This window comes from Rhinolophus ferrumequinum, chromosome 25 (assembly GCF_004115265.2).
Source record: "Rhinolophus ferrumequinum isolate MPI-CBG mRhiFer1 chromosome 25, mRhiFer1_v1.p, whole genome shotgun sequence".
NCBI lineage: Eukaryota > Metazoa > Chordata > Mammalia > Chiroptera > Rhinolophidae > Rhinolophus > Rhinolophus ferrumequinum.
Window position 1 is genome coordinate 16,047,746 of NC_046308.1, and position 26,634 is coordinate 16,074,379.

The 26,634-nt window shown below is 45.4% G+C and overlaps 1 protein-coding gene across 1 annotated transcript in view; it reads left to right on the forward strand.

The window, feature by feature from the left end:
* The window catches only part of MYO18B (myosin XVIIIB), a 244,040-nt gene that overhangs the window by 210,223 nt on the left and 7,183 nt on the right, over positions 1-26,634 (forward strand). Inside the window, exons 41-42 of the mRNA XM_033098254.1 lie at positions 8,172-8,216; positions 9,667-9,804. Of these exons, the coding sequence (XP_032954145.1) occupies positions 8,172-8,216; positions 9,667-9,804 (183 nt within the window). The remainder of the gene's footprint in view (positions 1-8,171; positions 8,217-9,666; positions 9,805-26,634) is intronic.

Genomic DNA, 26,634 nt, shown 5'->3' on the forward strand with positions numbered 1-26,634 from the left:
GCTCAGCAATCATCAGTTTCACTCATTCATTTGATCAGTTCTTACTGAGCACCTGTTCCACACCAGCCGTGGTGTTAGATGTCTGTGTTGCTCCACTTGCTTCTTGCTATGATTATTCTCCATCTTAGAGGATGAAGAGAGATTGAATAACTTGCCCAAGGTCAGGCAGAAGTTAACGTTCTGGTGAATGACTGAGGAATGGAGAAGGAGAAGAGCAGAGATGGGGTCCCTGCCTTCATGGAACCTACATTCTGATGGGGAGTGGGGTTGTGGGAGAGAGAGAGAGAGAAAGAGAGAGAGAGAGAGAGAGAGAGAGAGAGACAGAGAGAGAAACCCAGGGATAAAATGAACAGACTGATAAGTAAAACACTAGAACATAACAGGAGTTACAAAGGCAGAGAACACGGGGCTATGACGAAAAGCAGGGTAGGTAGACATGGCTTCGTTGAGAAGGAAGTCATTAGAATTGAGACCTGAAGGCTATTGAGTTGAGCCAGCCATAGGAAGATCTGGAGAAAAGGCAGTAGTAAGGGCAGAATGAAGCATGTTCTAGGAAGTGAAAGAGACCAGTGTGCCCCAGTAAGATAAATGAGAGAGAAGCATCTCTCCTCTCCTTTCCTCCTTCTCCACCCCACCTTCCTCCACTTCCTCCTTTTGTCTCTCCACCTCTCCTCCTCTCTTGAAATGGCCCACGGGAGCCCACTGAATCCCCCGGTTCCGTGGCGTGCCCCAGAACCCCAGGCAGGATCAACTACATAATTAGTCGGTCCACTGTGACATACAAATACGGGTCTTCTTGCTCAAAACTTTCTCAGACTTTCAAGACAGTGACAGCTGAGCATTAAACCAAACACAGGCCCTCTGGGCATGGGTGGCGAGCCTGTGAAGCCAGCCCTGACTCCACCTCGTTTTCAGGAAGCATTTCTTAATTCTCAGCAGGCCTTGGTCCTAACTTACCACCCTGCAACTTGGATTTAAAATTTTCAAGGAGCATCGATTTCAATAATAGCATAGGAATGGGAGAGGACTGGGGTGGGGGGGCGGGGAATTGCTCACGAAAACGTCTGAACACATTTCAGAGAATTAATATTGTACAAACCATGTTCTCCAGTGACAGTGCAATTAAAATGGTTATCACAATAAAAAAGAAATATATGCATTGGTAGGTTGTAGAGCCACCATCCGGGGCAGCGTTCCCAGCTCCTGCCCCACTGCCAGCCTGTACTCGTCCCCATCCTGGCAGCTCCACAAGGCACTCCCCTCTTAATTGTCTCGTCACCTGGGGTAAGTGATTTGAATTGGAGCCTGAAGGATTGATAGGAGGTGCTTCTCCAAACTGAGTTCTCAATTAGGATTCAAACCCACCCTGGGAGAGAGAGGGAGAGAGAGAGAGTGGTGCTTCAGCTGGAGGTGAGGTTCTTTAAGAGACTTGTTCAAATTATGAAAAGTCACGTTTCCCCATGTTGGGAATTAGATCCAAGTGTAACAGGCCTTCCAGGCTGGAAACACATGGCTACGTGCTCAGAAAGCCAGGTGGCCTGTGTGGTAGATTTAAACGTGTGCTATCCTGCACTAGGGCCTCGCTTGGTAACTTAGACTGTGGCATCAACCTTCTTAGATTAATGGAGAAATGCTTTAAGCTGTTCCCCCAGGCCTGGAGCATGCTCATTAGTCATGGGGGGAGGCATGAGTCAGCGGACAGCCAGCCCCATCTATTCCTGGCTCAGGGTCTGCGGCTGCTCTGTCTGTCTCCTTGGCTGATGGTTCGGGGTGGGGTCGGGGGGAGTGCGGATAGGTCAATGGATGACCTCTCATTCCTGGGTCAGCTGAGAGTGTATCCATTCCAGCTGGCCCAATCTGAGATGAATGCTCTAGAAAGGAGTTCTTTATTGCCATGCTGAGTTCAGTTGTACGTTTTCCAACATATACCCTTTTAACTTGGCTCCAACGAGGCTGCAGTGGGACAAGTAGAAATATCTGGGTCTAATTAAGGATTGCAGCTGCCATTGAGGGCATAATTCGGCATTAGTCTCTTCATTAGTGGGCCTAGGCTCTGGCCAGACTCTAAAGGTTCCTGCTACATAGTAGGACAGGCTTTGGACATAGTAGGACATCTCTTTTCCTACAGTTCTCTTGCCTTCTAATTTGCTCTTCCTTTTTTGAGTAATTAACATGCCCTAGAACTGGGAGAAAGCTTAAAGAATTTCTCCATTATTCTGAAAAGGTTGATGCCACATTCTAAATTACAACACAGGGCCCTAATGTAGGATAGCATATATTTAAGTGATGCCACAGAGGCCACCTGGCTTCTAAGCATCTTCGTAGCTTGGAAGGCCTGGATACCCAGCTGGGGTTCATGGGATGTGAGGGCTCCAAACTGCTTTGTCCACTCTGGCATTACAGGGAATAAATGATAATTGTGACCACAGGCACTTTTTCCTGAGGACTTTGTGTCAGGCTACACAACCTATGTGTCTTACATATATTGTTCTCTGAGGTTGGTGCCATTGTCACCCCCAGTTTACAATGATGAAATGGAGCTTAAGGAAGTCAGGAAAGTGGCCCCAGCTCATAGGTAAGTGATGGGGCCGTGGTTTGATTTCCAGGCTGACTCCATCACCCGCACTTCTAATGATCAAGCTCTACTGTTGTGTCAGGCATCCCCCTTCTTCCCCTTCTCTTGTCAAAGTCTCTGTTCTCCGCCAAGTTACCTGGCCTGTCATTCTGGTGAACTTGTGTCTGTCACTGTGATGTGGGGCCAATGCCTTCATGTATTATTTCCCAAACGATGTTTGTATTCAAACTGGAGTCGTCCGGCAAGGACTCACAATAGAAGACAATTAATGACCTTGCTCATCAGCAATCCCCTGCCCACAAGTGCCTGGAATGAGTTATTCTTTAAAAGCCACCTGCACCAAGGTGAGAGAAAGAACCACGAACCACGTCAGGAGGTGAGGCTTCCAGTCCTGGTGGCACTTCCAAGTAGATAGCAGTCATGGACAGGTCACATGCTCTTCCTGGGCCTCTGCCTGCCCACTCTGCTGATGAAAATCATCATCACCATCATCACCACCATCATCACCATCATCATCACCATCATCCCCACCACCATCCTCATCACCATCATCACCACCATCATCATCATCACCACCATCATCATCATCATCACCATCATCACCACCATCATCACCATTATCATCACCATCACCACCATCATCATCATCATCACCATCATCGCCACCATCATCACCATCATCACCACCATCATCCCCACCACCATCATCACCACCATCATCACCATCATCTCCACCATCACCACCATCATCATCATCACCACCACCATCGCCAAGTGCCTGCTGTGTTAGGACAGGAGATATGGTAGAGGACAGGCAGACATGGACCTGCACATGGAACTTGCAGTCCAGAGACTCTTCATATGGTGGAAGACTCTGGGTTTGAAACTTCCTCCTTTAAGTAGAATCTCTTTTTTCACACCAATGAAAACTCCCATAGAAAATTCTAGCTTAGGATGGAGGGCAGCTCTCCTCTGATTGGAGTGAGAGAGGGAGGTTTGGGGCCAAGCACCCCTCCTAGGTCCCTCTCCCGGACCCCTCAGTAGCCCCTGTGAGGTCTCCCAGAGCTCAAGGGCTCCATGGACCACGGTGCACAAGCTCAAGTACGTGCCAGTACCAATAATCCATGACCTACAAAAGATCAACCTGGTCATAATTTGATCAACCAGCTGGTTTACTGCGTCTCAGGCTCAAGCAGAACAAAACTCCTTATGCTCCTGCCTAGAAGCCTTTTCCCACTCCTTCCGTAAATGTCCACTTCAGACCACTGCAGAATGAAGGAGTCAGGTGCTTTCAGCATGCTCTCATGCCATAGTGTCTGATGTGGTTTCCAGAAGCCCTTCTTAACCCAGCCTCTTTGTTTGAAACACTCTATTTTGTTGAGACCTTCCCAAACGGCAGGCAGTGTGTGGTCCTGGCTGGATATCACCCTTGGTCTGGATGGTATTTCATCTCGGGTGGACAAATAGAATGCCTAGCAGGCCTTGACTTCCATTTCAGAGGTTCTGTGCAAATGCAGTGATACAGGTTCACAGGCAGATGCAACCAGTGCACAGATATAATACCCTAAAAAGGTAGGATTCTTTTCAATAAGCATCCCTACCTGAGTCTTTTTATTTCTCCTCGCGGCTGGTTCTTTTCCAGAGCCGCAGGCTTAGGAGGGGCTAATGGTGATGGCTGATAATCTAATGTTCTTACAAGATTTGCACCATTTTCTTCCCACCTGGTGATAAAGGGTGTAACCATCATAGATAGAGCGGTGATGGCGTCATGCCTGCTGCCTCCTTGCTTGTCGTGTAAAATATTGGCCTGGAAAACCCAGTTCTTCCTGTTAAGGCAGCAACCAGAACTGAGATTAGCTATTTGTAATAGTCAGAGTCTGGCAGGAACCAGAAGGCACACCCCAAATAAGGCAGCTTCATAAAGGGACTATTTTCAAAGAGCTGGGGCATATGTAGAGAAAGTGGTACACAAGAAAGAGCATAGCACCCTGGGACGAGCAACTCCTGGGAGTAATAATCTCTGCTGGGCCCAAAGAGGTGAGGAGAGAGTGCAGTTTCTAGAAGAGAGAGAGAGAGAGAGAGAGAGAGAGAGAGAGAGCTGCCTGGCGGGAGCAGCTCTGCCTTTGGTTGACGGATGGAGCCAACACAAGGAGATGCAGGCAGTAGGGACAAATCCAAGAGAATAAATGCCCAACCTCCCTCTCTTACTCCTTCCTTCCAACTGTCACCTCAGTTCCCTATTGGCTGAGCCCAAAGGGAAGCCACGGAGCAGGGAGCCCACTGACGGGGCCCATGCAGCCATGCAGAGCAGCGTCCCGGGTACACGGCAGAGTGGAGAGCACAGAGTGGATGTGGAGAAGTAAAGAGAAGACGTCAGCACCACCGGACATCTCCAACTGAATGGGTCTCTCATAAGCAGAGGTGGAGGGGGCGGGGTCCCTTGCAGAAGGAGGTGGATGTAAACACGGAGACCATCCACAGGGTTCCTACTGCCGGAGTCGGCTGGGGTGAATAGTGGCCACGGATTCACACCAGCACATGCCTTCCTTAGTGGTAGTGTGCTCCGAAGGCTTTCCTGTGCCGGATCGCGTCAAGTTTGTGAGGACGTGTGCCTGGCTGCCCAGCAGAGAGACACCTCATCTGCAGAATGCGAGGCACGTTGCCTTAGGATTATGGAGACGGGAGGGTGCCCAGGCACCCAGTAGGATCTGTGGGCTCAGCCTCTTCTAGTCCAGATTCGTGGCTTCCTCGGGTGGGAAATGGGCCTGAAGCCCCACCCCCTCCATCCTCATACCTCAAGTCCCAACCCTCCTGGAGACAATGTTTGCTGGTCCTGTCCTCCCTGCGATGTGCATGAGACACCTTGTTCCACGTGCAAGTCACCCACTTGTTTCGAAGAGGAAGCCCACACCAGTTAGAACTCTATGGCTGGAGCCACAAGAGCCTTCAATTCTTCTTCTCTTTTTTCTTTCTCTGAGCATTCCAGCGGTTACAGCCTTATCTTCTCGAATCCCACTGTTTCCAAGGGGCCTTGTGTACCACGTTCTGAGTTTCTTTGGTCAGCTGGAACCAGCGTCTTTAACCTGGGGTCTGTGGACTAGTAAGTCAAGGGACGGCGGGGTCCACGCAGGCGTTCTCGATATGATGCTGTGAACCCTCAGGTATTGCGCTGAAATCCAAGTCAGTGTCTGCGCGTTTGGGGAGATGGACGTTCTATAGTCTTCATGAAAGATGCTCCCAAGAGGCCCAGGGCACCCATGTTAGGGCCCGAGGGCGTCCTGTCCATTGCGTATAATTGCCAAGCATCCACGCTGGACACGCCTCAGCGCATTGGTCCAAACTCCTCATTTCACAGATGGGGATACTGAGGCCCCGAGCGGGGAAGAGAGCAGGCCAAGACCACAGGGCGAGGCCACTAGGATTCCGTCACCGTTTCTCTCAGTCTGGTGTTCTTTCCGCAGCCCCGCCTCGGAGAAGTTTAGAAAAGACTCAGGTCACTAGCAGGGTTAGAGTTGGGTCTACTCACACTGACCACTACAGTTAACAAAGGTTTTTTGGTTTTTCTTTTTTTTTTTTTTAATGTATTTTTAAACAGTTTGTTGAAAAGCTACACCAAAATTTTTTATATAGATACTCAAGATGATGGAGGGTCACTCACCAAAAGATACTTTTGTATTTTCTTGTTGCCATAACAAGTTGTCACAAATTTAGTGGCTTAAACCAACACAGATTTTACGATCGTTTTTTTTTTAATTTTATTGGGGAATATTGGGGAACAGTGTGTCTCTCTAGAGCCCATCAGCTCCAAGTCGTTGTCCTTCAATCTAGTTGTGGAGTGCGCAGCTCAGCTCCAAGTCCGTTTTTTAGTCTTTGGTTGCAGGGAGCACAGCCCACCATCCCGTGCTGGAATTGAACCAGCAACCCTGTTGGTCAGAGCTTGCGCTCTAACCAACTGAGTCATCCAGCCTCTCCCAGATTTTATGATCTTACAGTTCTATTGGTTAGAGGTCTAACACGGATCTCCCTGGGCTAAAATCAAGGTGTCAGTAGGGCTGTGTTCCTTCTGGAGACTCTAAGGGAGAATCCATTTCCTCGCCTTTTATAGCTTCTAGAGGATTCCAACATTCCTTGGCTTATGGCCACTTCCATCTCCAGAGCCAGGTATGTTGCATCTCAGACTGTTCTTCCATAGCCACATCTCCCTCCCAAATCCGGGAAAGTTCTGTGCTTTGAAGGATTTGACTGATTAGATTGGACCCACCCCTATAATCCAGTAAAACCTCCCATCTTAAGATCCACAGCTGCAGAGTCCCTTTTGCCACCTCAGGAAGCATAGTCACAGGTTTTGGGAATTAAGGATTAGGACACTGACAGGTCTGGGTGTCATTATTTTGTCTCTCTCAGGGTCATTCGCAAGAGGTGCTTTTGGTCTACTGGGGAGGTCCGCAAACTTATTTAATAGGCTAAATCGTAAATATTTTAGGCTTTTTGGGCCTTCTGTTCTGTGTTACAATTACTCTACTCTGCTATTGTAGAGCAAAAGCAGTCATGGACAAGATGTAAAAAAGTGAGCATGACTATGTTTCAATAAAACTTTATTTGTAAAAACAGATTTGTAGGTTGGATTTGGCTCATGGCTGAAATTTACAGACTCTTCTTGTTTGGATTCACCAAGCATTGTCCGAGAGAACTTCTGGTCTGGCCTGAGCCCTGGGGCTGAAGGATGAATAAGACATGTTCTTGGCCCATGAGGGGCTCTTGCAAGCTGGTGGGGACAAATAGATGTTAATAGAAGCCCGGAGAGGGTCAGGTCCTTGAGGGCAAGCTCATCTGTTGGAGGAAGTGACCAGGTCTTCCAAGGAAGGAATTGCCCAGATTCCAGCAGAGAATAAAGAGGTCCCAGCCTGAGGAGTCAGGATTCACATGAGGTCTTAGGTGTCTGAGGCTTGTGGTTTGGCGTTCTGTACTGGTATACTGGGCAGTGGTACTCTGGTTAAGAGCGTGAGCTCTTACAGACCTGGGATTCAAAGTTGTGTGACCTCAGATAAGGGTGTCAGGTTCCTCATCTGTAGAGACAGGCAGGGTGGTAGGATGAGATGTTACGTAAAACATATTTGTTGACCGAAGGGAACCTACGTGGTAGCGACTATTGTAATTAGTTTTGGAGTTTCCCAGAATGCCTTGGGAAGCTGACTACCTGCCTTCCTGTCTGATTTGCTAGCACTCACAAAGGACGTGCTTGGTGACACTGATGCTATTAATACCAGCAGTACTAGGTGTGCTAAAATAAGAGTAGTGGTAACGGTTGCTACCTTTTACTTGGTGCTATCTATTTGCCAAGAACCACACTGAGATCTTTGCAAGGGTTTTCTCCCTTCATCTGCACCACAACTCTGGAGACAGAACCCCATTAGTAGCCACATGTTACAAAGGAGCACAGGAGGCTCAGAGAAGGCAAATGACTTGCCTAAGATCACACAGCAGCAAAGCTTGGAAGTGGGACTCAGACCCAAGTTTGTCTAATGTCAAAGACAGTGTTCTTCCATAGCTCCTGGCAGCACAAGAATAACACACTCTTTCTTGTTCTTCTTTCTAGTGTCCAGACAGCGGTGGCTTGTGGCAGTGGTGGCAAAAAAGAGATGTAAGTTAACCCTGAGTAGGACTGAACAGCTTACGCTGAAGCCAGGAGCAAACCCCTGGCTCTCTGTGTTTAGTCTGCAGAGGGAACGTCCATGCGCACTTGTTGATAATTCTTATCAACAAGTGCCCATGACTGCTCTGACTCCATGGTCATAACATACAGCACTGGGGACATATTACTGAACTGTCCAACTCCTTTTAGACAGAGATGTCCAGGACTTATGATGCCACCTTCCTCCTTAGACACTTCCAATGGTTCCCTGTTGCCTCAGAATAGACTTGTAGACTGACATTGGAGCTACGCCTATTCTGACCCTTACTTCCGTCTCTGCCTGGGACTCCGACTTCCCATATCATCCATGCTCTGCCCTTTTACGACCTCTATACCGATGTGTGTTGTATTCCTTCCACCTAAAATTTCTTTCTCCAGGCACTGCATGGCCAAGCCCTACCTTTCAAACAAGGTGTATGTCAACTGCTACTACGTGATGCTTTTCTTTATGCTTCCAAGAAGCAAATCAAGACTCCTCCTTATTCTCCTTAGATCCTACCCTCTGTCCCTTTCTATGGCATAAATAATTTTCTCCTTTAGTTTGTGATTATTTATATAGATGTCTGCTAAGATGGGGTCTTAAGGACAGGGGCAATGTTGGGTTCATGTTTATAGTGCCTTTCCATGGTGCCTGGAAGAGTCTATAAACAAGCAACCACATGTATATTTTATCTATCTATATTATATACATATATATTTCAATAATATATGTTTTAATTACATATACGTGTGTGTGTGTGTGTGTGTGTGTGTGTGTATATATATATATATATATATATATATATATATGTATATGTATATGTATGTATTTCAATGAATATATCAACCAGAAAATAAAATACTCATTGAGTGCCTCTCATTAATGAGAGGACCACACAGGCCTCTCCCTGTGCTGCTTTCAGAATTAAGGGGGTACAATAAATAGTAAATTCTCTGCCCACAAAGATGTCCCAGCTAAGGCAGGCAAGGAATTAAGGACTTCACACTTGACATATTCCATGACTATATCATTTGGTATAAAATTCAACACCAAACTTTACTCCAAAATTGGAGATGCCTCAACATTTATATTGGCGTGTGTATTTTCCCAAGGAAGAGCAGCGGTTGATATTATAGAATGGGCACTGGGATCAGAGGGATCGGGGTTTGCATCCCCACTTCATCACTGACTAGCTGGTGACCTTGTTCGAGACCCAAGCTGGCCTCCCCAAACCCCATTGTCGCATCTATATAATGGGGGCAACACCAGTTCTCACCTCTCAGGAATGGTGGTGTGAGCATTGATTGAGGTTATGCAGCCTTTAGCACAATGTTTAGCTTATGCTAACGTGTGACTATCTAGTTATTGCCGTTCCTGTGCTTGTCGTTGTGGTGACAGTATCCTGCATTCTGCTTCTAGAGATAATGTCTCCGTCCTCAGCTCCCAGCCGGAGGCCAGTCTGCAGTCGTGGTTGAGTTGTTCTCTCTCCCTGGCCACAGACACCATGAGGACCCCCTCTCGACAGTCAGGCATCAGCAGCCACATCCTCAGCCCCAGGTAAGAGTATCTCCATATTGCCTCTGGATGGCCAATAGCTCAAAGAATCTCAGACTTTGATGGGTGTTATTTAAGTCTTCCATTTCCTCTGGCTTAGGCAAGGGCAAGCATGTTCTGGACAATTTGAGATGTGACCCTATCACTTCCTAGCTGTATGACTGCAGGCAGGTCAGTTACCTTCTCTGAGCCTTCACTTTCTCATCTGCAAGACAAGAAATGTAATTGTATTTCCTGTAACAGTTGAAATGATGAGGATCTGAGGCAACCCTCCACAAAACGTGGTTTTCTAGATGCTTTTAAATAGCATGGGGTCAACATTTTTTAAAATAGCTGTGGATTTATTATAGCTGCTTTCTACGTAAGGCAAGTCCTACTTGTTTTTCGTTTATAGATATAGATAATTCTAGATTTGAAATGTCTTAAATCAACAAATTCACTTAAGGTTTTTTGTTTTGTTTGTATGTTTTTAAATGGTGGGTCAGTATAAAGACAGGCTGGGTGCGTTCTCCCTTAAAGATTTAACTTTGTTTGAATATCAGGATTTTATATTCTCCCTACCACAGAGAAAGATGGATTCAGGCATGGCCTGAGATGCGACCCTCACAGATAGATGGGATTGCCAACAATAGGTTTCTCCAACAAATGAGCCTTGAGATTCACCCTTCGTTGTAGGACTTAAATCCCTCTTCTGTCCTGCTTTTCAGCTTCCTTTCTCTCAGCTCATTTGGTGAGAGAAAGGGCGGCCCTCTTGTAATGGAGAGCTAATGGCCAGAAATCAGAAAGTATGGATTAAGCAGATGCATAAGTAAGATGAAATGCACACCACTTCTGTGATAACAGAAGAACCAATGTGGTAAGATAAAAAGGAAACTCACAGACTAATAGAGCAAAGCCGGACAACCCCCCTTGCTGACTTGACACGCATTCAGGCTGAAGCACGGGGTTGCCTTGACAAAAAGAAGAGGTGGAAGTTGACTCTAACCTTTTGGGCACGTTCTGTGAATGACAAATGTCTGGCGCAAAAGCTGCTGCAAATTATCTTAGACTGAAAGATTTGATGTCGAAAATATCACAGACAGGCTCCGAGAATGGGGTGCATCTGGGGAGTTAATTAAAGCAAGATTATCTGATCACTGTTCTTAATTAAAAACTGCTCTTTTCTCCTGTATGGAGAAAGAGCCATGTCCTCTGTGAACCCCAAATAATGAGGACTTTTTCTCTCCTGATAGCTAGATACTTTTGTTGTTCCCCGTCAGCCAGTATATAAGGCAGCAGAAGCAGAACCAGAGGCAGCCAGAGCAGAATATGAATGTTCGTTAGCATAACATCCAAGTTTCATAATTTGTATTAGGGTGCATGGTGAGAATCCTCAGCCCTTGAATTGTACCCTAAGTTGTTTGGTACCCATTCGAGAGGGAGATGGGAGGCTGTGGTGGTTTGAGTCCATAGATTGAAGTAAGATCACTTGGATTCCAACCCAGTATTTGCTCCTGCGTACCTGTGAGGTTTGGGGCAGGTTGCTTAACTTCTCTGTTCATGTTTCCTCATGAGTAAATCAGGGTTGTTTTCAGAATTAATGAGATGGTACGGAAGTTGTTCTTCATGTAGAGCCTGGCGTCTTGTAAAAGCTCAAGAAAATGAGCTGCTTTATTAGTTTCAGTATTTGTGTGATACCCAGAGGAACCGCAGACAGACATCGTTACCTCCATGTTACAGAACAAGAATCTGAGGCCCAGGGAGGGGGAACAACTGATTCAGACACAGACAGCCTTCCCCCAGCTTCCTAGTTCCTTGCGCAGAGCTGGTCTTCAGCATCCCCAGGGAGCCCTCTTCAGAGCCTATTCCCCCTTTCTCTCTCTTTCCAAGTCCGCAGTGTCCAACTGCAGTTCAGAGCCAAGGTGCCTGCACCAAGGACAGTGGTGGTAGTGCAGTAGGCAAGAAGGGACTGTAAGCTCCTTGTCTGTTTTCCTTATGTCAGTGTCCCTGGGGCTTGCACACAGTTGGTGCTCAGTAAATGTTTGTTGAGTGAATAACTGAACGTAACGTCAAGGCTAGAGCAGAGATATTAAGCTCCTTGGTCACAGCTCAGCATTGACTGACTCAGAGAGGGTTGGTAATTTGCTCAACTTCCCATAGCAGGTACATTGTGGAAGAGCCAGGATTTGAGCTCAGGTTTGAAATCTCCAAATCCTTTTTTTGTCTTTGCCATACTTCCATGGCTCTCTGATATTTATCCCGGGGGTAGAGCACTCACCTGGAAAAATTTACTGGCAAAGAATTGGCTTGCTATTAATATTAAAACTGTGTAAGGATTATTATTCAACATTCATCATCCATCCGAAAGATATTTATTAAATGCCTGCTGCGTGCCAGATCTCATGGCGTTAAGTCTTGAACATTTTGAGCCCTGTCCTTGGAGAATGTTTACAGTTTAAAGATTCTAGAACTTCTGAGTTGGCAGGAACCATTGGGATTATCTAGTCCTATTTGCTCATTATGCAGGTGGAGGAAGCTAAGTCTGCAATGGGAAATATCGCAGCCAGATTTATAGAAGAACTGACCTCGAGTTCAGGTGCCTTGACTGCTGGCTTTTTCTGGTAGCATAAATAATCGATGAATACTTCCCCCTTTCAAGAACTTAAAATATAACCCAGAAGTATGTAACTCTTGGCCACTGCCCCAATCTCTCAGCTCCCCTTTCAAAAGTATCCACCATCTTCAGTTTGGTGTGTACGTCTTGCTCTATGTATATATAAACATATATGTTCTTATAGAAGACACATAGCACATTCGTGGGCTTTTAAACAACATAAATGATATGATGCTATCTGATGTATATTACGCTATACATAAATTCTTACAGTGTGCTTCTTTCCTTCCACAATATCCCTCGGCAATCTTTCCTTATCAGTATGCCTAAGTCTATCTATCTCGTCCTTTTAAATTCCTGCAAAAGATCTTAAAGTTATGCTTTATTTAACTCTAATCTTGTTTCACTTTTAGTTGCTTTCAGGTATGTGCTATTAACTTGCAAATAGTTCTCTGGGTCAAAGGGCACTTGCATTTTGAACTTGACGAGATACTAGCCGTTCATCCCACTGTGCCTTCTGCTAGGAGACCGTACAGTAGAAGAGTCTGAGACTCCTGTATGCTCATCCCCATATTACCTGGCACATCATAGAGCTCATGAAACGGTCTCTTGGACGTTTCCAATTTAACTAAGAAGGCCACTCTAAAAACAGAAGCGAGGGAGAGAGCAGTCTTCTGCCAAAAAAATAAAAGCATTCCCTGTATTATTTATAAGGGGACGTCAACTCCAGAGAAATACACCTAAAGCTCTGTGATTTATAACCCAGGAGTCATGCAGCAGCTGCTGATAAATACAAGAGCTTCTGGGGACGGTGATACTGTACTACCTTTGTGGGCCCCGGAGCGGGAGTTTATGGGCTAGGTGGTAGCTGCCATAGTTGGCTCAGGAGTGTGTCTTACCATCTAGCTGCAGGTGGTGCAGGGCTGTTCGGGGGCTGGCATCTCACCTCGGACCCTGCTGTGTACCTGGCTTCTCCTTCCTGCCCTCCAGGGCCATTGCCCGGGTTAGGGGCCCTCTTCATTTCTCTCTGGTCCTCGCGGCACATCAGGCTTTCCAAGGAGGGTCCAAGCCCCATTTCATGCTAGACCTCCCTCCCTCTGCCCAACAGATTCCCAGCCCCGGTCACTCGTACAGTTCTGCAGGGTCTGTGTGCTGACAGGCACTAATTGACCCAACAGTGCAGACTCCTAATGTTTTATCTTGTCATTGGTCAGTTGCTTCTCTTATTTTCCTGAACAGTTATTCCAAACATTCTGACTTTCCTCCGGCTGTTATCCCTCACTCTAAGGAAACAACCTTAGCTCTAGTTTCATTCAAAGAGAAAGAATAATGGCCTTGACGTCTGTGGTGTCTATAAATTCATCTGTTTGTCCCCATCTTCCTTCTGCTCTCAGACGAGATGCAGTCCTGTCTGAGACTAATTTGTGTCCACTGCCTCCTGTCCCCTACAGTGCTCGGACCCACCCCGTGTCCCCTCTCTCTGCTGTATCTTCTACTTCCCCCATTCTAGTTGGTTTTCCTCCTCAGGTTATAAATGCCTTCAGGTCTTTCCTATTCTAACTATATGAGGTCAGACGATTACGTTTGCGAACTCATCCTAGAAAAAGTGCTACAGATCTCATTGCTGAATATCACTACAGTCACCTTTGAAGGACTCCCCTTGGGAAGCTGTGCACTGACACCAGTGCCTAGTCCACACTTCAAAGCAATTTTGGAACTCTTTCTGGAATGGCCATCACAGCTGTCGCCGTATTCCTCTTGATGTCTGGAATGTCATCCACATGTCTTCCTTTTAATATTTCCTTTATCTTCGGGTAAATAAAGGAGTCATTGGGGGCCATATCAGGTGAGGAGGGTGTTCCAATACAGTTATTTGTTTACTGGCTAAAAACTCCCTCACAGACAGTGCCGTGTGAGCTGGTGCATTGTCGTGATGCAAGAGCCACGAATTGTTGGTGAAAAGTTCACGTTGTCTAACTTTTTCACGCAGCCTTTTCAGCACTTCCAAATAGTAAACTTGGTTAACTGTTTGTCCAGTTGGTACTGGACAAAATTCATAATGAATAATTCCTCTGATATCAAAAAAGGTTAGCAACATCATAGCGACAAGTTCGTGAACTTAATTGTCAGACTTCGTATCTTCTCCCATCACCCTGTACTCCTGTTGCATTATTCCTTTTACTTCCCTTCAGAGCCTAACTTCTGCAAAGTAGGGTCCACATGCATCATCTTCACTTGCTCACCTCACATTTGTGCCTCAGTTTCCTCCAGCCCTGAGCCTGCCCCCACCACTCTCTTGAAACTTTTCTCCCCATGTCAGCAGCTTCCAAAGAGGCAAATCGGGACATTCTCAGTCTTGATCTTTTTCTAGACTTCTCCCCTGCGTTGGCAACTTCTCTTGGAATGCTCTGTTCACTTCAAAATGTTTCTGCTTCTTGGTGCCCTTCAAACCTTGCTTTTCTGATCGCTTCCTTCGTACCCCGGCCCCCAAATATTGGGGTGCTCAGATGCTGCCCTCACTTGGCTGTTTTTCTCTCCACCTGATACCAGGCAATCCTCTTGTGATTTTAACCATCCCCCCCGTTATAAGCAGGTGACCCCCAATCTAGACCATGAGCTCTTACGTTCTCCCCAGTTTGAAACTTCTATATCGTATCTAATTACCTACACTGAGAAGATCGCTGACTGGATGTCTCCCTGGCGTCTGACCTCAGCATATATCCAAGAGGAAACTTCCTCGCTCCCCACCTCCCTGGGTTATCAGTATCATCTAGTGCTGCTGAAATTCATAAAACCTCCCAGGCTGGAGCCCTGGAGTCATCTTAGGCTATCATTCCACTCCCTCAGCCCCATATTCAACTGCGCCCTAAATCTTGTTTATTATGCCCACCTCCTGCCCGCCCCTGCAAATACTTCTGGCTCTTTTTTCTCTACTTTCCATCCCCACTGCCGGCACCTTTCAGTCAGGCTGATCCTGCCTCTCCTAGACTCTGGCAAAGGCCCTCCCACGCTACCCTCCTTGAGTTACTCCTCTGCCCTTCAGAGAGTTATGATCCCTCTAAAATGAAAATCTGGTTTCAGCGGCTTCCCATCACCTACCGCTGCCCGACACCAAATCTGGCCCTTGATCTGTTTTTGTCAAGTTTTATTGGATCGCAGCAATGCCCGTGTTTGGGGGTTTCCTCTGTTTGTTTTACGTGCCGTCTGTGACTACTTGTGTGTTACAATGGCAGACCTGAGGAGTTGCAACAGAGATCCTATGGCCACAAAGCCAAAAGTATTTGCCATCTGCTCTTCGCTGGAAAATCTTTGATGGCTTCTGCCCTAAAGAAAAAGATTCAAACACCTTGGTGGGTTTACAGTGCCTTCCGTGATCTGCCTCTTATCTACCTCTCTGCTCTCATTTTCCTTCATCTCTTCTTTATAATTTGTACCCCGAATGGTTTTAGGTCTCCCTCATACATGACACTATTTCCCATCCCTGGTTCTTTGTCCGGGATATGCCCTCTGATTGGACACCCTTCTATTTTCTTATCTGACGGACTCATCCTTCAAGACTCAGCTCATGTGTCACCTGCCTCAGGAGTCTTCCTTGACCCCTGGCTGGGTCAGGCGTCCTATCTCGTGGTCCTACAGACCCCACATGTTTCTCTCCCGTAGCACTTACTGTATCATGTTGACATCATCTGTTCAGGTGCCTGTCTTCCTTATTAGGCTGTGAGCCCTTGAATGGCAAATTTTGTCTTTTCCTTATTGTGCCTCAGCACCTAACACTGTGTCTGGCACGTAGTAGGTACTCCGTCAATATGCATCGAACAAATAAATGACGAGGGGAAAGAAGGTAGATGTTCTTTTTACCAGGGTGGTTAGAAAGACGATGCTGATATCAAGAACCAAAGGTGAATTTGCCAGACTAGTTAACTGTCTCCTATCACAGAGTAAGTTCTTAGCAACCTGGAAGCAAAAGTGATGGAACGTGACGGGCGAAAATGAAGCTCTGGAGTTCAGCTGCCCTCGAGCACAGACCGAGGGCAGAGGCAGGTGGTGGGCATGGAACGTTCGACTGGATCTGGCAAGGGGACCTTGATGACACACTTCAAGGGAGGTGGGGGAAAGATGACAGGCTTTTTACTCAGGCAGACCCGGTTTCTAATCCCAGCTCTACTACTTCCATGAGTTACAGTCTGTGAGTCTCAGTACCTCCTCTGTGATTCTGTCCCTTCTCCGTATTCTATCCCCTTTGCGGGATTAAAGAATTAACTAGTACAAGTAAAATTGTGTACATTTAAAGTATATAAGAATATGCATAATATTATTCTATGTGTTTAAAAATAAAGCTTGAAAGGATTAAGAAAGAATTCGCTGTTAGCTATACCTAGCAGCTACAGGCTGGCTTGTGGAAGACCTGGAACCAAATTCATGGTTAATAAGCAAAAGCTCCCTCCCACCTTCCTCCCTTCACCCCAAGCCAGGCCAGTGGACACTGTTGTAGGAGGGCGGGACTTGGGAAAACTGTAGCTGGGTTTTCCGCAGGCCAGAGATTGTAGAACTGAGCTCAATTTGCAAAGCAGAAAATCATGAGCCCAAAACAGAGAATCTCTTGCCAATGAAAGTGGAATTTCAGTGAACTCAGTTTTAAATATGTTGAGCATAACGTGTTTGGGGACATCCAAGTGGGACTGTCTAGAGCTTTTAAACTCTTGTCTGGATCCATGGAGATGCCAGAACGTTTCTTCATGATGTAATAGTTGGGGATACTTTGGGACATAGGTGACATAAAACCCAACTCAACCAGGTTTGTGCAAAAAGGAGAATGGAAACCAAGAGTAGATCTAGCACCAGGCATTACCGGATCCAGGGAGTCAGAAATGATCATGGGGATTTGATCCCCGACCAGCCTCTCCGCTCTGCTTTCCTCTATGTTGGGTCCTTTCTGAGGCAGCATGATGACGGCGAGCAGGTCTGAGTTGATGTCTGCACCACTCTGAGTCCAGTGGTAAAGAGGGCTTCTCTCCTCTCAACAGCCCTGCAAAACCCCGGAGCTTGACTTTCATTGGCCCAAAGTGAGGCACATGTCTGCCCCTGAACTGCATAAGGGGAGTGAAGGAGTCTCTTACCTTAGGCTCAAGTTGGTGTTCTCCCCTAGCACTGGGAGACGGGATTATTCCCATCCAAACCACAGGAACAGTGGGGGAGAAGGGGTTTCCTCCAAGGAAAACAGGGGGGATTATCTGAAGCAGGAGAATGATACGAGGTAGACAAAAATAAAATAAGCCAAGAAGATGTTCTCCATCAAGAGGCAGGTTGAATTATGGGAGTGGACCAGAGCATGCAGACAGAGAATGGAAGGGGAGGGAAGGGGGGAAACAGGGAGGAGAGGGAGGGAAGGAAAGGAGGAAGGGAAGGGAGAGAGGAAGGAAACAGTAGGATGGAGGAAGGCGCAGAAGAAGAGGGGGAAAGGAGAGGGGGAAAGAGAAAACATATTGGAATGTTTGTGGTCCCCATGTGGTAGCCTTGGGAAGCCCATATAAAATTGTACGTAGCCTGGTCAGAGACTACATTTGTCCCCAAACTTCAGTGACCAATCTATCACCACCTAGTTAGTGATGCTGTGCCTTGAATTTATTACCGAACATGCCTCCCCACTGTTGCTGTTGGACGTGTACCACATTGCAGTGTGAGCGTGGAGGTTATTGTATAAATTATTCTCACTCACATAATCATCGTGATTTTAATTACTGTGTAATCTTCCCTAATTACTGTTGTATGTATCATTTGCTTTGGTGCCGATTTAACACAACTGCTTTTCCTTTGGCTAAAAAAAAATGGCATTACAACTTTTCCTTTTTTCTGGGGAAAATTTGCTTTCTGTAAACATTCACGGCCCCATGCTCTTGGCTTGCAGTTCTTAGGTTAAAAAAAAAGATTTAGACATCACCACCACTCCTTCTCTCACCCCCGTTGATTTTTATTTGGTATAAGGCTGGCTTGAATTAATAAAACGGTCTAAATTATAGGGTATTATTTTGAAAACAAAGTTGTATTGCTTTCAAGGAAATGTAATTACTTCTACAAAAGTGAAAACCAAGAATGGGTCACATGACGCCTGCTTCAATGATTAGATAAGACTTGTTTGTAATTAGTTCATTAATTATGCAAATATGAATGGATGGTACTTAGTGTTAAAAACAGCTTGTTTGCAAAATAGGTTAAGCATCCATGCTAATCTTATTTCAATAGTACATTTATTTCCTGGTCTCTGCCTTCTTAGAACCAGATCTCAGGATCATTTTAATTCACCCGGAATGTACTTAATGAACTGGCTTCTCATGAATATGCTTTTGTATCTTCCTATGACAAAAGTGTTCTTTTCAGTTTTATCAGTATGAGGAAGATTAGTGGAAAAGATGTTGAAACTGCATGCATGGAAATATTTAATGCAAACACATCCACCGTGGACAATGCCCGAACACGTGAAACCAGGAGGAGCTTGTCGGTGTCCAAGATTGATCTTTGGAGCCAACATCACTCTTGGATGCATTTCCATGGGAAGGAGGGCTGTTTTCTGTCTAGAACTCCAGATCTTGGATGACAGATCTGTGGCTCTCTCAGGAATTTTGAGGCTCACCTAAGTTAGCCACAGGTTTGTGTAAAAAACCATTTGGATTCATCATTGATGGTTCGAAACATTCCTTTAGAATCACTGGTTCTCTCACTGAGTTAATTCTTTGTGAAGTAAGCTTTTTAGTGAAGTATAGTATGCATATTTCATATGCATATGCAGATTTCATATCTAGACAGGGAAGTCCATCTTTATGAAATTTTTGAAAATGAGTCGTACCTATGTAATTACTGCCCAAATCAAAGCCAAAGCATGACTAGTCATGACCTCTTCCTTCCACAAAGATGACCATCATCCCGACTTCTCATGCTATAGATGAGATAGCGTGTTTGACCTCTATAAATGGAAGCATCCAGTAATGCTCTTTGGTGTCTGGCTTCTTTCTTTCAATATTATGTTTATGAGATTCAGTCACATTGTTGCAGGTAGCAGTAATTCACTTGTTTTCCTCTATCTATACAGTCCTTAAGGGTGGTTCTCAACTGGGGGTTGCGGGGCACTTTTGAACCCCTGTCCCTGCCAGGGGTCAGCTGGTAATATCTGGAGACATTTTCATAATGGAGAGAGAGAAGTGCTATTGGCATCTAACCTGTAGAAGCCCAAGATGCTGCTAAGCATCCTACACATGCTTAGGACAGGCCACAGAGAATTATCTGGTCCAAAATGTCAATGATGCCACCAAAGAGAAACGCTAGTCTGTCGTAGTCCCTTGTGTGAATATAAAATAATGATTTATACGTTCTATTAGTCTTAGACACTTAGGTGGTTTCCAGTTTAACTGATGTGAGGAGTACAACTACGAATAACCATGTACACATCTTTTGTGGCATGAATTTACAGCTCTCTGTTGGGCGTATACTCAGGAATAAAATTGCTGGGCCGTAGATGTATTTTCAACTTGAGTAAATATTGTCAAATGGGTTGTGCCAATTTACGTTCCCACCAGCAGTGAATGAGTTCCAGTTGCTCTGCGTCCTTGCCAATATCTGGTTTTGTCATTTAAAATAATTTTAGCTATTCTAGTGGTTGGTCGTAGTGTCACATTTTTGGTTTTAACTTGCACGTTCTTGATAAATACACCTTTTCATGTGCTTATATGTTCATCCGGGTATCCTCTTTGGTGAAATGACTGATGACGTCTATTGACCATCGTTTTTCTTTTCTTTTGGGTTATTTGTCTTTTTTAAATTGATTTGTAGAAGTCCTTAGTATATTCTAGGCACACGTCCTCTTTTGAGTATGTGGACCCACTCCCATTCAGTGGCTTGCCTTTCTCACTCTCCTAGTGGTTTACTTTGATAAACAGAAGTTTTCAATTTTAATGTAACCAAATTTAGAATTTGTTTCCTTTATGGTTGGCACTTTTTATATCCTGTTGAAGAATTATTTGCCTACTCCCAAATCATGGGAATATCTCCCTACGTTTTCTTCCTGCATTGATTTAACTTTTACATCTAGATATATAATTCATCGGGAAATGATATTTGTTTATGGTGTGAGGTAGGCATTCAGATTCATTGCTATGTGGATATGAAATTGGTCGGCCTAAGTATTTTAAAAGAAACAATGTTTTCCACATTTCACATCAGCATCATCTATTGACTCTACTGCATTTTATTACTCCTCCGTTCTTGAGCTGACTTAATATTGTAGCTTATTTATTGTAGCTTAATATTGCCTTAGTTAATGTAGCTTGATGTCGTACGTCTTGACATCTAGAGCTGTATGTTCCTTGGGTTAGTTCTTCTGCCTTACGGTCAGCCAATGACTCTAGGGGAGACTGTCACACAATATTGGGCTCATCTCAACGTCCTTCCCTCCTTCCAGAATTTGGCCCTTCAAGTCCTGGCTCCCTTGGTGACTCTCCAGTGCCTTTTAAAATTTAAATTGAGTTTTTCCAGTTTTTCTAAGTGGGGGTTATCTCTGCCACAGCTTGTCTATCATATCTGGAAGCTGAAGGCTGAGCTGGACTTTCTGACTCCCTTGCTAAGTAGACATTTCTTCCTTAGTTTCCATGTCCAAGACGACATGAATGTTCACTTGTATTTCCTTCCAGTCATAACCTGGCGAATCTACTTCCCTTCTAGACTTTAAGCTTCTGCAAGGGTTATTTATCTATGTATTGACAGCATCTGGCACCAGGGCACTCACTAAGTGATTCTGGCTGGATGGACTGTGGGAGAGATGGATGGACAATTCCCATTTCCTTAAAACGGGATTTTCTTGAGGAACTGAGTCCTTTAAAAATAAGTCCGAGATTTCGTGTGGTGATAGCTATTACGCCACATTCAGCAAGACAGTGTCTGCGCTTGGAAAAATGTAGTAATGCATTGAAAATGTATTTAAAATATGTTGAACCCAAGTTGAACCTCCAACCCAATTAGAGATTTTAATTACTTTATATACCCAGTTTGTTCTTTCAAAATGTGATAGAAATCGTATCAGAAGGTAAAAGGCTGAAGTTTTAGAGCTAGTACTTTCACTGTCTCATCAGAGTGTGACCTGGAAAGTTCTCTTCCTTTCTCTGTTTGAGAATGAGGGGTTCAAACCACAGGAGGTTCCAGCTCCCTCTCCATTCTGATATTCTAGAAGTTTATCAGATTTGTAGAAACAAAACCAGACTCTTGGCTTGAGTTTGGACATATGAAGAATTCACTCTAGATTGTGCCCTGGAAGTTGGTTTTGAATCTATTGTTTTGAAGTCCAGAGAAGACGTATTGGCTGACTGAGAAGTAGGGCTACTGGAGTCTGACTTACCCAGCTAGATGAGGCAGAGGGAGCCTTTTCTTCATTCTTTCTACATTCCCACAATCCCTCTTCTTCCCATCCCTCCATTCCTTTATTCTTTCCATTCCATGAGTTCTCCTTAACTCTTCTAGATTCTGGGCATTCATAAAAGAAAAATACAGTCTCATTCAGAACTAACAGTCTTGTTGGGAGATATAAATAAGTAAATAATTATAGTACAGAGTGCCGGGGAAGGATGGGGGCAGTGGGCAGAGGAGACCCCCTCACCCAGCCTGAGAAGTGGGTGGAGGCTGAGCATCGAAGGGTGAGCAAAAGTGTTTGCTTTTTTTTTGTTTTTTAATATAGAGCAATGGTTCCTCAAAATCACCTGTAACAGGTTAGTTCCTTCCCTTCTCTCTCTCTCTCTCTCTCTCTCTCTCTCTCTCTCTCTCTCTCTCTCTCTCTCTCTCCTCTTTTTTAACACAGATGTGTCTGGGCATCATCAACTCCATAAGCTGCCACCTTAATTTGACAATGACTACGGATTTTTCATATTGACTTTATTTCTATCTTTACCTCCTTCTCTACTTCTATCTATATAGCTAAACACATTTTTATGCTGGGCAATGTGAAGGTAACTTGAAAGCATCAGGACAATTCTCTTTAAATCATTTCACATCTTTCTCCTAAGAAGAAGGCCTGTCTTAACTATTAAACCAGTATCCCTCCTAAGAAAATGAACAAATCCGTAATATTGTCCACGATCCCAACATTTATAGTACCCCAGTTGTCTTAAAATTGTCTCATATCACTGTATTTTTTTAAAGGAAAGATCGTATTGCATTTTGTGGTTTTGTTTCTTTAGTCTCTCTCTTTCAAAGACACAATAGACTTTATTTTTTGGAGAAGTTGTAGACTTACAGAAAAATCGAGCATTCAGTACAAAAAGTGCCCATATACTTGCTACACACAGTTTTTCCCTATCATGACATTATGCATTAGTCTTTAGTCTGTTTTGAACTAGAACGTTCCGCTTACTTCCCCCCATTGAAATAATTTTTTTTTTTCAGAGTTCCAGGTGTGATCCTGATGGGCAACTCTGTTAAAAAAAAACAACTGCTTGTCCCAGTACCTGGTAGTCAGTAAGAATGTGTGGATAAGGCCACGGCAAATTCTGATGACCCCACAGAAGACACGCAGGGAGGGTCCACTGAGGGCAGTTCACCGGATTGGTTTTTAAAAAGTGTCAAGGACTCAACACCCACTTGAAATCAGCGAGAACAGCAAGCGAGGCTTGAGAGTTATCTTGGCTCATAAAATAGATCTTGTCTAATCTTGTCTCTATAGTATAAGGAACAGAGGACATTTAGAGAGTCTGTTTCCTGCCTCAAGTCTTCACACCTTCAGGCCAGGAGTGACCAGGCTGGGGAGTGTCCACTGCACGCTTCACCACTTCCTCTGCTTGCTGTCGAGCATGCGTCCTGGGTTGTCCCATCCCATGGCTTCCTCCTTGCTTTGAGTCTTCCCTTTCAGCTGGGTGGCCTGTCTAAGTCTTGGTTTCTCTGCCTGTGAAATTGAGATAACAGCCCTGATGTGTCAAGGGTTGTGCAGATTGAATAAGCCCGTAACTGGTAGGAAGGATCTTCTCCTCCTGCTTGGTACGTCTTCCTCGACCCATCACCATGCTCCAAATCGGACCCCTCTTCCTGAAGCCTGACTCAACCTCGACCCCTCCAGAAAGGCTGTGCACGCAGGCTCCAGCACCTACTCTCTCTCGCCAATGTCCTGTTGCACTTACAGTCTATGGTTCACAGTTTACCTGTAACTTTTGGCACTGCCAATTCTTCTTCCTGGGTTTATCCAGTGTCCACACTTACAGGGTTAGGGTTCGAGTTAGGTTAGGGTCAGGGTCCAGGAGGGGAAGGCAGCCCGTCTTCTTGCTATGAGCTCAGCCTAGCGTTGTGTATGGTTAGACCAACCGAGATGAGAGCCTTGACTCTGCTACTTCCTCAGCAAGCCTGCTCACCTCTCCAAGCCTCAGTTGCCTCATCTGTAAAATGAGACAATAAGGCGCAGTAGAGCAGAACGGTTAGGAAACAGGGATCCCGGTGGTGGGCTCCTTGGTTTAAATCCGTGTTCTCCCATCTATCACATGACAAATGTCTGACCTTTCTGAACCTCACGTGTGATGTGGGAGGATTACCCCAGTATCTGCTTCAGAGGACTGTTGTGAAGATAAAATTGAGTAATGTATGCAAAGCCTAAAGGCGCGGTGGACGGCAGCTACGATTATTCAGAATTCACCTGCACCCTAGAGGGGCTTAATAAATGTCTCACACTTCCTAGCGCGTCATGCACAGCTTTGGGAACCATGTTAACTTTTATTCCAGACCATCAGTTGTTGTATCGGACCCGGTTACAAAACCTTTGGGCCATCTCGAAAAGACATCTGGTTTCCCATCCCCGGCCTCACCGTATTAAAGAACATCGATACATTTTTAATCTCCTCTCTAATTTCCAGGTGTGGATGAAGAATGGGGGTGACAGCATGCCTTTGGGGATGATTCATGGTGTCATTAAGTCTGCTTCGCATTTCCTGTAGCTACAGTTGGCCCTGGCCCTGCTCAGGCTCTCCAACCTGGAAATTATGGGGGTTTTTTTTTGCCGTGTGATTATGTCTAATGGCAGTGAAGCCAGCATCTCCTTGAATTGGACCTCACTCTTGTTCATTATGTGTCAGTGGATTTTGGAAAACACACACATGCAGAAGTGAGTTCCACTGGTTGAGTCTTTCCCCTCAGCTGGCTACCTGGGGGGCGTGTGATGTCATGGAAGGAAAAGTCCTCAGCTCCAGATCGGGCTGACCTGGGTTCACATTCAAGCTCTGCCACTTAGCAGTGCGACCTTGGACCTCAGTCTTCTCATCTGCAAGATGGGGTGGTGAGTCTGATCCTGATGAGGTGATGTGTACAAAATACATGCACATACAGAGAGGTGTGTTTTTCAGTCTTCACTCCGGAGTCACAGAGCTTCTGTTACTGTGATAAGCACTAAAGGTGGAGGCACGCTCACAGGACAGCCCGGCGGGGGGAGGGGTGTGGGCCAAGCAAGAGACACGTGTCTCAGCCACTGGCCCATTCTGAGGATGAACCATGTCGATATCCTTTTCCTGTTCTGCTTAGAGCAGGATCATACGTAGGAATTGCTTCTCTGCCCTCCTTCTGGGGCCTTCTCTAGCCCTGATGGAAGAGGCGATTAAAGAAAAACAGTGAAACAAGCATTCAGATTTTTAAACATATATTTCTTAGCGGTACTGTTTTGAAATGAGTAAGTACTGTATGCAAGTTTAACTGTCCCGGGCTTTGCCTTATGTGAAGTGCTGAGAGTTAGCAGAAGTGAACTGGGCAACCCTCCTGGGTACTGACTAGACCTCTGTCCTATGTGTCACCTCTAATTCTTCACAGAACACTGTGAGAGAGGCATTATCATTCTCACACTTAACAGCTCAGCGAGTTCAGGCTCTACCTGATACCTGGCTAGGAAGGGACAGAGGCAGGATTTGAATCCAGGCCTCTCTGCTTCTGAAGCCCATTTTCTTAGCCCTGCAGGTTAGAAAGAGTAGACATTCCAGTATTTCTGGATGTTCATATGCTGATTTACCCAAAAAAGCTTCATCAGTTTAAGCCACCAAAACTTAGAATATTTTCATGTACCGGGGGTGCCAAAAAATGTATACACATGATTTGTGTTCATTTTTTGTTATCAATATATATTGAATATTACAATTTTAGTACAGTTTTTTTCCTTTCTTAAAATGTGTCTACATTTTTTGGCACCCTCTGTATATTCATTTGTTCATCAAGTCACTTAATAAACATTTATTGGATACCTATTAAGTGGCAGACACCAGAGCTTCACTCATTCATCCAACACATACTTATTGAGTACCTACTATGTGTCAGAGGGCTCGAGAGTCATTTATTCAACTCATATTTACTGAGAACCTACTAACTGCCAGGAAACTGGCACCTCAGTCATTTTTCAATACTTGTTTCTTGAATACCTACTATGTGCCAGGACACTATCCTAGGCACCAGAGTACAGGCAACCCTGCCTTCCTGGAGTTCAAATCTGCACAACATTGCAAGACAGGTTTCCGCCTATCTTACAGCTAAGGGAACTGAGGCCCAAGGCCGTGTGGCTAGTGAGTGGTGGAAGCAGACTAGGCTCCGAGTGACAAATGCTACCTGGACAAGGTGACACGGGAAATACTGTTCACCCTGAATCACATCACAGGGCTCCGAGAAAGTTTACAGAGAATGGCACTGCTGGCTGCGGGGTCAGCTCAACCTGGGGTGAGAACCAGCCTTTGTCACCTCTACCTGTGCTTCTGGAGGTCACCTGCCTCACTGTCCCTCAAGGTCATAATCCCTACCTCCAGGGTTGCCGTAAAGATTATAAGTGAATGTGGCAATCCGCTCCATGGGCTCGTTCCACTCAGCTCATTCCCTCTTGTATCTGTGGCATCAGCACAGCTCCTGGCACACAGCAGGTACTCAGCCAGGGATAGCTGTTGTGGCAACCAATGGCTACACCCTCCACCCAATTAGGGACCAGCCCGGCACCCTTATGGCTGGATCTCGGGGATGCCCGGTATGGCAGATACGTTGGAAGGCTTTTCAGATAGAGTAAGGGGCAAGCAGCAGAAGTTCCCAAGATGTTTCCGGAGTCTGGCCTTAGGGAATCATAGTGCCCCGCTTGGCATTTTTCTACACCTGTCTCCCAGCACCTTGGAGAGCCTTCTATCCATCATCCCTCCCCTTGGCCACGGCTGTGGGAGGCAGGTGCAGTGACATCTTGATGATCCGTCAGCCAGCCATCACATCATGCG